At 39.1% G+C, this 10,649-nt stretch overlaps 1 protein-coding gene across 1 annotated transcript; it reads left to right on the top strand.

The window, feature by feature from the left end:
- Positions 1-4,039: 4,039 nt before the first annotated feature.
- On the top strand, positions 4,040-7,213 carry rtn4rl2b (reticulon 4 receptor-like 2b). Its single transcript, XM_079479292.1, has 3 exons — positions 4,040-4,184; positions 4,963-5,189; positions 5,270-7,213. The coding sequence occupies exons 1-3, from the start codon at positions 4,127-4,129 to the stop codon at positions 6,341-6,343; spliced, it is 1,359 nt and encodes a 452-aa protein (XP_079335418.1). The 5' UTR covers positions 4,040-4,126; the 3' UTR covers positions 6,344-7,213.
- Positions 7,214-10,649: the final 3,436 nt, after the last annotated feature.

Below are 10,649 nucleotides of genomic sequence, written 5' to 3'. Positions count from 1 at the left end.
CTTCGTGGCTATGGCGGTAATTTGGTGGTAATGTTCTCGACAAGCATGATACAGATTGGAAGGCTACCCTCTCGTCTTTCATGCCCTTTTCTACCGTCTGTTCGCTTGGCCTAGTGAGGAACCGTTGGTGGAAGCTCATCTGTCTAGCTATAGGCAGCTATGCAGTCCTGTTGGTTTCTGTTACCAGTATGAATCACATCAGAGCCTGATGCTCTCCTCTTTAGCAGGACTGCTTCTGCACTCTCAGACAAAAGAATACTAAAACTGGGATGCTACCATTTACAATGTATTAACTAATACAGTATGTACATATACATTATCAGTATGTACCTTTAAGGTACTAATGTGCTCTCCTTAGGTGCAAAAGTGTCATTTTTTTGTTCTTTTGTATCTTTTCTTTGAGAGTGTGTGATGTTAAAGTGCTAGTTCAACAAAACATTTAAATTCTGTCATAATTTACTCACCCAAATATTTTTCCGATCGATCTGCTTGGTTACTGACATTCTTCCAAATATCCACCTTTGTGTTTTGCAGAACAAAAACATGTATAAAGATACATCTGAGGATGTGTAAATGATGACAGAATTTTCATTTTCGCGGCAACTATCCCTTTAACTGTTCTTTAAAATTCCATTGGTCATCATGGGATTCATTTATTGTCTTCTGCTGTGGTAAACCTTTATACTTTCCTTAGTGCTTTGTTTATCCGTTTCTATGCCTTTAGTTAGAGCCATTGTATAGTCAAGTAGTCATACGATCCCTAATCTTCATCCGACCTGCTGACCTTTCTTTTTGTAGACTAGCATCTGAAGAAATAGTTACTATGTAAATCGAACACATATTTGGAAAATAAAACAAGGATACAATTTTAGCTTAAACCATGTAGATCACAGCAGGTTTGTTAATAGCTCAGCCAAGAGAGCAACGGGACTTGCTCTCTTTCTCTTGCACACTCTTTGCGTGTCTCCCTTCACTCAGCATCATTCATTCTGCGTCATAATAGCTTGAGATATGACGTGCTGACTCTGTTTAAAAATAGGGATGAATGGACAGCAGATAGACAGACGAAAGAGGCACTGAAACAGCAATGGCTGTAAATATTAGTCAGTTATATAAAGATGACAGGCAGATGATAAGGCTCTGCTCATCTCTATTATAAGAAGCAAAGGATTGTAGGAGTATAAAGCAATTGATTTAGACAGGAGAGACAAAAAACAAGTCAGACTTCTAAATACAGTGGTAAACAGTGTGTATCAAACAGGTGGGAGGACATGATGTAAAAGTAGACGCTCTGAGGCACAAGATCTGCACTGGTCTGAGACATGAGTTACCTGTACTGCCGTTTCTCTCTCCACATATCTCATTTTCATTTCACATCACATCGGAATCAAACTACAGAGCATTTAGCATTAGCCATACATTTTTATCAATACATACACAGTAAAGATTAAGAATTTAAAACAGTGATACACACATGGTTTTAAAAGCTTTTCTGTTCTTCAACAATTAGATTGCGTGAACAATCTGTTTTACGCAATTAGAAAGTGTCCAACAGGGGGACAACAAATTAGTTTTCTAATAGTACAGGTTGGCAGTTGTCAAGGGGCGACATACTAATTAACACACACACACGGGCGCGCACTCTTCCAAAACCCTGTCTGTTGCTCTTTAAAGAGTGTGTCACTGCCCCGAGTGGTGAGGGGGAGTGTGGTCATCTGTTTGAACTTGCTTCATGTATGTGTGTCTGTATGTTCTCCCCACGGCCCCCTGTAGCGTTGAGAATGTTCAGTGATGACTGTGCTTGTGGGCAATGATAATTATGTGAGTGTGTGTGCATGATATTGTGCATGTAGCTTCTAGAAAGCGAACTTAAAACAAAAAGTTGATAATGACGAGTAGGGATCTGCTTCTGAGAGTACAGTATGGCTCTGCAGGCTGTGCATCTCTTCCCCCATCGTCTCTTTTTCTAACCTTTGAATAGTGAATAATGGCTATACACTGTAAAAACTTCAAATTGTTCTACCAACAACGGAAATAAAGTAACTTGATCAAAGTTTTTTTTAGAATTTTGAGTTAACAACAAAATTAGTCTAAATGTGGATCCAACAACAATTTTATTGACTGTACTTCGATATCTAAGTGATTGTCCAAAGCGAATGAAGAAGTTTAACCAACTTGCCAAACTGTGTATTCTCAAAAAACAATTCTAGTGTTTTAAAGTTCCTAGCATTGCAAAATGTTCAATTGGCAGGTGCTGTTTTAGTGTTTGCTGGCAAAATTTTTAGTTTTTGTTGTCATTGTAAGTTATCTTTAGTATTAAGAGTTCCTCTTTTAACTAAATGATGTTTAATGATGTTAGAAGATTGTTACCATGATTGAGGCTCATGAGCTCAGTGGTGAGGCCTGAAGTAAGTGACACAGTGAGGTTACTACTAAAATGTTTAATACACAAACAACTTAAGCAATTTCTTAGGAAGAGTGTCTATATAATATAACTATTAAGTAGAGTGACTGTTTAATAGTAGAACAAATATACATTGACATTATATAAAGTCTTTTGAGTTGAGTCGACTTAGTCCATAGTTGAGTGAACTCAGAAATTTGATCGTTGCATAGTTATTTAAGTTGGTTCAACTATTTGTTTTTTATTGTCATGTGACATTACTCAGTTACTTGAGTTAGGGGAAATACTTGGTCAAAAGCTGAGTAAACTCAAAAAAGCTGTGCAGCAAGTTGCCTTGAAATTTTAACTTAAATCAACATTTCATTTTTACAGTGTAGGTTCGAGGTGAAATTGTGCATTTTGTGTGTATAATGAGTATTTCACCTGTTTATTTGATATAGTCTGGTGAGAGAAAGGGCTTAGAGATCTAAATAAAATATTTGTATTATGACAACATGGAGATTATGTATTTACTGTATTCTTACATAATGCACATGTTAGCATTTAGTAGAGTGGAGTGTGTTTGCTAGCACGTGGCATGACACAGGTGTGTGTGTGCAGATGGACTGAATCATGCTTAATCTGGAACACACTGTGACCTCAGTCATGGTCAGGGTTCTATGACTCGATGCCCCCACATGACACTCACAAAACAAATGCACAAATTTCTAATATGTCACACAGACAGAGGCCTTATGTATTTACAGTGTACAATGAAAAGCAGCGAGGTGGACTTAAAAGGTGGAAATAAATGAGCCGATCTTTATTGAGGCAAATTCAAGATATAATCAGAAACATCAGGATTCCAGTTAGAAATAACTTATTTTGAAAAAATGTTTCTTATAAATTAATTTTATAACTCTTATTGGCATCTTTGCGTCTGCCAAATGAATAAATGTAAATGTATATTACAAGAACTTTCAATTCTAAATTAGGTTCCGATGAATTCAACATTTTAATAGGTTTCAGGACTGACATCATGGTTCTAAGTTATTGATCTTTTGAAGAAATTGCGAGATGATATTGACATTAAACTTTCAAACGTTTTACAAAATTCAGTGTTCACTTGTCATTACAAATGTAACTGTTTTGCTACAGTCAGAAAGTCATGTCGATGCTGAATTTATATGAAGACATTGTTGTGTTATTCAACAAAGAAATAAGAGCAGAGAACACCCAAAAGAGATATCATGACATTAAAATTTGTTTTTCTTTTAATATTATGCCCAATTTCATTTATTTATATAATAAGCTTTATCAAAAGCACATTACTTATTAACCCCCCCCCCCCCCACGCGCTTGCAGTTTATGATAAACAAGACTAATTCTAGCGTGTTTACGTTAAAAAAGTCGTTAAAAGCTTATTCAAATAGTTTAGTATTAATTTCGTTTTGAATGTAGGTGGTTACGAATTTTATAATCATTATGGAGACATTGTGAAAGAAACCTGTACACACACGCGCTGTCCAGTTCCCCCCCCCCCCCGCCTCCGAGCATTTCGCCCTCGCATGCGTTACGTATGAGAGAATCCGCTGCCTCCCGCCTCCGCGAGCAGCCGGCGTTAGAGTATAAACGCTCGCATCCCAGTCGCTCTTCAGTCGCAGTCGACTCGAGCACCATAGACCGGCAGCGCAGATAGCGGGCACGCGCTTAGACTAACTCGCGCTCGGTTTGCATTTTGGGATGGAAACTCGTTCGGCTGCGCGCAGCGCTCGCGCCTCCAACACTCTCACCTTCAAAAGTAAGTAGCAGCTTGATTTTATTATTTTCATTTAAACTTAACGATTTATAATGCACTTTGCACAAAATGCATGCTTATACCTTCTTAAATGTACAAGTTGGTAGGTCTTTGTGTTAATTGTTAAAAATCTAATAATGATTGTTTTAACAAACAATGCCCTTGAATAACCACTCTTAAGAAAATGAACCATGGTTCAAAACCAAAAAACGTTAGTTATGTATTTAATTTTCCACATTACTCCTGTTTGGTCGATAGAGTAGTACACCTTGTCCTGAAAGAGGACATGCAGTGACCAGGTAACAGGTGAGGTAATAGGAAAATCTTGCGCAAGCAACATGAATGGACACAACATGATTAATTCACACTGTGCATGTCTTTAAGCATTACATTATTGTGCAGTGTCACGAAACCCCACGAGGTCCCTTAAATATTAATGCGCTGAAGTAATTGAATCAGGTTCAGTTTCACGAACCTGAGGATAATCCGACCTTTTTGTTTCACGCACTCTTAGGCACTATTTTCGGCTGTCCTGAATGGACATGGACAGCAGCGGTATATGATTCTTTGATATAGAATATCTGGATATCAATTTGGATTTCTTCTCAAATTGCAGCTTTTTGTGTAAATCAGGGCATATCGTTGATAAAGTGTTTCCTCATGTCTGCATGTCTCCAAAACTTTCAGTAACCACCTTTTTAATGTCCGTGAACACATGAAGATCTTGTGCAAACCTCAACAACTGTTTTCAATCCACTTCTCCATCCTTCTCTCTCCACAGGTGGTTTGTCTCTCTGGTTGGTGGTGTGGCTGTTGGCATGTCGCTGTGCACCGGGTCAGGCATGTCCCAGGCTGTGTGTATGCTACCACACACCCATGACGGTCAGTTGCCAGTCTCAGAACTTCACCTCTGTTCCTGCTGGAGTGCCCTATGACTCCCAGCGCGTATTCCTGCAGAACAACCGCATCACTGAGCTCAGAGCTGACTCCTTTGGTTTTGAGACACAGGTAAATTATGTGATCAATTGCATTTTTGTGTAAGTATTCCGATTGAGTAAACAAAAAAAAATTATGCACTCTATCCACAGGTCCTATGGCTGTACTCTAATAACATCACATCAATCGAGGCAGGGGCGTTTAGTAATCTGCATGTACTGGAGGAACTGGATTTGAGTGACAACCCATCACTGCGCAGGCTAGACGGGGCTGCCTTCAGGGGGCTGGAGCGTTTGCAGAGCCTACACATGCACCGCTGCCACCTAACTGAGCTGCCCGCTGACCTCTTTCATAAGCTCTACAGCTTACAGTTCCTTTACTTGCAAGAGAACCAGCTCACCCACCTTCCTGATGGCCTCTTTTCTGATCTCGTCAACCTCACCCATCTCTTCATGCATGGCAATCGCATCCGAACCCTGTCTGAAAATGCCTTTCGTGGCCTGGTGAATCTCGACCGACTACTTCTGCACGACAACCGCATCCGGCAGGTCCACCGCCGAGCCTTTCGCGACCTGGGCCGCTTGACCATCCTCTATCTCTTTAACAACTCTCTGCAGGAGCTTCCAGGCCAGGTGCTGAAGGACACATCGTCAGTGCAGTTCCTCAGGCTCAATGCCAACCCCTGGACCTGCGGTTGTGAAGCAAGGTCACTCTGGGAGTGGTTCCGCAAAGCTCGGATCTCCAGCTCAGACCTGATTTGCACTTCACCAGTCCCTCGTAAAGGCCAGGACCTGAGGTTCTTGCGAGAGCTTGACTTTGCCATCTGCCCATTGCCTGACCCAGGATCCCTGGCTGGCACTACAACCACCACCTTCAGCACCAAGACACGTTGGTGGTTCTCTAAGAACAAACCAGCCTCATCATCCAAGAGCCTTTTAAAGAAGAGTAAAGAGACGGCAAAGGCCTTTCCATTTACTTCCATCAAAAGTCCTTCATTGTCCTCCTCATCCAAGTACGAACTCACAGCGGAGGAGGCTGCCTTACCCAAGCTAGAGCCTGAAGAGTACTGGGCAAACTATGGCAATGAGGATGCAGCCTCAGTCCGCTGTTTCGAGCTAGAGTGTCCACCAGGTGATGACTCTCCCGTTCTCTCCTCCTCACAATCACTTCTGTCCTTCCTTTCGCTTACAGCACTGTCTCTCTCTTTCCATCTGCTCTTCGGCTGAGTGTTCGTTCTCCTTGTTCTGTTATGCTACAATCCCTTTCCCTTGCGGTCAGGCTGATGCTGGCAGATGCTAACAAGCCACGCAGAGAAGGTAGACAAGACTTAAACAAAAATCAAGTCTCAAACACATCTGCAGGTGAATGTTGCAACACTCTATTGCACACACACAACAGAAACAGGGCAACTGCGTTCATGCAGACACTCACAGCTGTCTTTGGAACATCAAGTCACATCCTCCTCTATAGTCAGAGAAAAAAAGACAAGCAGAGGATGGATGGATGGATGGATGGAGAGGCAGATATGTGGGTGGGGAAGTGAAACTACATGGTCTAGTAAGATGCAGTTGACACTAGGTTGTCAAGGACAGTGCATACAAAAACTCTCATACCAGCAAATGAGAATGTAAATAATCAATGATAATCACAGTCAAAGTAAATAGGAACATATACTGTACATGCTCACACACATACTTGAGACAGATTTCTCCAGAACATATAAGACTGTGGATTTGGGGATTGTTGGCTACTGTCTAATAATTAAAGCACATCACACTGAGAAAAGAATGACACGTTGATGGTTTTCATGTTGATTTTATGTTGATTATCAACAGTTAAATTACTGTGATAAGTACTTCAGGTTGTTAGTTAACACAAGCCGTGCCAGGAACTTTGGGTATCAAGTAAAGTTAAGAAAGGAAGTCATTGTTTAATTCAAGAGCTCAGAAACCACTTGGGGTGAGAAACTGTGTTTTCCGTGTGCGTATAAGGTATCTCATAGTCTTTCTCTTCGAGAATCTGTTCAGCTCCGTGCAGAAAAAAGGTCAAATGGATTATGCTCTCTGTCTACAAAAACTTGTTAATAAATCATCATCAAAAAATGTTCGAAATGTTTGTGTGTTTTATTGCTGTATTTCACTTGTGTGTGGGTCTGTGTTTGCACACAAAGCAATTTCACTCCTACATCCAACCCCACTATTTAAACTTCTTACAACTATTTTAAGAGTCCATATACATACTAACATTAGGTAATATGTAATATTACTAATATGTAATATTATTAATATGTAATAATCCTTTGGTTATAATTTATATGAGTTTCTCCCCCTATCTCATAAGAAGCTCATCATGAACATAGAAAGTATTAAAACACACCCATAGGGAAACTGCATTTTTCCAGATTAGGAGATTTAATTTACTTAATGTTTATTTAAGGGGCATTCCATCAAATGAGTGCAATTTACTTGTTGAAAACCTATAAAATAAACCTAGATAGCTTTTAATAACTAACTTTAAGTTTTTATAACACACACCTTTATTTATTTTTTGACTGGAAGATGGATGCTTTTTTATAATAAATAATTTCCTGTAAATATATTGACACTGTCAGTTATAGCTACAATATAAATATACAGAAAATAAAAACAATAATTGTTTTTTGTGGCCTTTAGAAGATCCAGTCAATGCCACTTTCTGTTGAAAATGTGTCTTGTGGAATGTCTCAAGGTTTTGGTGTGTTGGGGGAGCTTGGTGATTATCTAGAAATCTGGTAGCGATACAACTAAAACATTTATGAATTATGAATATAAATATTTCAAGCATATTTGGGATATGTAGTCACACAAAAGTAGTCACACAAAAATGCAAAATGATTTACATTTTTAATTTGCAGTTAGCTTCATGTGCAGGACAATTTGCTGCACAATAAAATGTATTTAAAAATTAAAGGTGCAGTATACGATTTCTGTTGAAAATTTTTATTCACACCCAAACAAACAATTTTGTGAGTGTTGATGCAGATGTCTGTTCTGTGTGAGTTAAATCTTGTTTGCACATACCCTTTACTGTGGAAAGGAGAACAAAAAAGCTTTAATCAGATCCACCATTCGTTTTGTTTTTTCACCGAACAAAGATTTGCTGTTGTTGTAATGTTAACTGTAGTAACAAATAGTTTTGAGTGTCACTGTTTATCTGGAGTTTTTTAAAGTATATATAATCTCATGTCATCTGCACTGGTTTGATCATGTGCATTATTATTTTGCCTGGCCCTTTTGCTTTATCAAGTCAAGTCAAGTCAGCTTTATTTATATAGCGCTTTTTACAATTTTCATTGTTACAAAGCAGCTGTACAAGAAAAAATGACTATAAGTAAAACATAAAAGGTTATGGAATTCAAAACACAGGTCAAATATCAGACACACAATAAATTCCTATATGCAGTGTTAATTAATTAAGACTACCAAATTCTAGCAGCCCCCCCGGCCAGGCAAAACAGTGCAAAACAGTATGCAAACGGTGGCGAGGAACCCAAAACTCCATTGGAGGAGAAAAAAAACCTCGGAGGGAAACCAGGCCTAACCAGGGGATTCCAGTTCCCCTCTGGCAAAAACTGCTGCCTCTGCACAAGCTCAACAGTGCTTGCACAACAAGGCAAAATAAAAAAAAATTAGATTTAAAATTATCATTAATAATCTAATAGTGGCTGAAGTTTTGTAGGGACGTCACTTCCTTCGTCCAGCATTTGTCAGGTCTAGGAATGGATTGCGCCCTGCCCGCTCCGCTCTTGTAACCTTGGAACAATGAGACAAGACTGGCTGAGAGTAGAGTACTGTTCTGCACTCTTTGATGCAACAAATGCATCAGTTGTTATTGGAAGTGTCCCTGGTTCCGGTTGATCTAACTAGTGCAGCCTAGATCTTTGAAATACATATATTATGATAATGTAGTGTATGCAAGATTAAAAAGATGCGTCTTTAGTCTAGATTTAAACTGACAGAGTGTGTCCGCCTCCCGGATATTGCAGGGAAGACTGTTCTAAAGTTTAGGTGCTAGATAAGAAAAGGATCTGCCGCCTGCACTTGATTTTGAAATTCTAGGTATTACCAACTGATCTGACGCCTGAGAGCGTAGTGCACGTGATGGACTATAATACGTTAGAAGTTCTCTCAAGTAGTGAGGAGCTAAACCATGCAAGGCTTTATAGGTAATAAGCAAGATTTTAAAATTTATGCGATGCTTTATAGGTAACCAGTGCAAGGTTGACAGAACCGGGCTAATATGCTCATACTTTTTTGTACGTGTAAGAACTCGAGCTGCCGCATTTTGGACCAGTTGGAGTTTTTGTAATAGGCCTGCAGGGCAACCACCTAATAGTGCATTACAGTAATCTAGTCTTGATGTCATAAAGGCATGTATAAGCTTCTCCGCATCTGATGATGACAGCATATGACGTAATTTAGATATATTTTTAAGATGGAAAAACGCAATCTTACAGGTGTTGGCGACCTGGTTCTCAAATGACAGAGTACTATCGAATATAAAGCCAAGATTCTTAGCTGAAGATGAGGGTTTTATGGAACATCCATCAATAGTTAAGCAGTATTCTTGGTTGTTACGTAGGGCGGTTTTCGGTCCGATAAGTAACACCTCAGTTTTGTCCGAGTTCAGTAATAAAAAATTGCTACTCATCCACTTTTTTATATCTATAATAGACACATCCACTTCATGTGTGGTAAAGCATGTTATTAAGGTTTCTTTTACTTAAGAATGTATTTGGGGGTGTCGATTTCAAATATCAACAGTGTTTCTCAGAAATTGCTGAATGAACCTTTACATCCATTTAATATAGATAGAATGAAACCGAACCCGTTCGGTGGAAAGGTCCTTAAGCAACAACTTGTCAGATGAATCTCTTAAAATTCTTTGGAAGTTATACACAGTATTTACATATTTTAGTAGAATCTTCATATATAAATCTTATGATTGAACTTTGATATTAACACACAGCACAAAGTAAAATCCTAAATGAGACCTCTTTATTTTTTCTATTGTCTTTGCCAGGCAACAATGACATTAAATGTAGCAAATTGTGTCCTGCTTAGGTGAGTCACGTCCTCTAGAGTTTTAGAAACTGTCACAAACTTTGCTTTTACACAGTAAAATCGGCAGTGTTAAAAGGAGTAAAATTAACACTCACAGTGTATATATAATCCACACTCTCGAAGTGGTCTCATTTAGGAATTTACTTTTCTACAGGCATAAAGTATGCTCACAATCTGAATTATTTTCCGGAAGATTTTCTACCAAAGACGCATTTGCTTGATTCTCCCACAGAGCGCTGTTTGTTCTACACTTTCTGTTCATTGTTCTTCTGTCTTGTATGTCAATCAAAATCACTAAAGCATTCATGAGCCGGCCATTCATTCATCTCCAGTTTCCTAAATCTTATCATCTCCTCACACGCTGCTATTCTCTCTCCAGATGGTTCTGTTTTCATGGAACGCGTGTTGGCGGGCTTGTGACGTGCATCAT

This window comes from Barbatula barbatula, assembly GCF_947034865.1.
Source record: "Barbatula barbatula genome assembly, chromosome: 18".
Taxonomy (NCBI): Eukaryota; Metazoa; Chordata; class Actinopteri; order Cypriniformes; family Nemacheilidae; genus Barbatula; species Barbatula barbatula.
The sequence above is the reverse complement of the archived record's forward strand: the minus strand, read 5'-3'. Positions and strand labels throughout refer to the sequence as shown.

Coding starts and splice junctions, on each gene's coding strand:
- rtn4rl2b (XM_079479292.1), top strand. CDS start 4,127: ATGGAAACTCGTTCGGCTGCGCGCAGCGCTCGCGCCTCCAACACTCTC. Junction 4,185..4,962: donor CAACACTCTCACCTTCAAAA/GTAAGTAGCAGC, acceptor CTCTCTCCACAG/GTGGTTTGTCTCTCTGGTTG. Junction 5,190..5,269: donor CCTTTGGTTTTGAGACACAG/GTAAATTATGTG, acceptor CTCTATCCACAG/GTCCTATGGCTGTACTCTAA.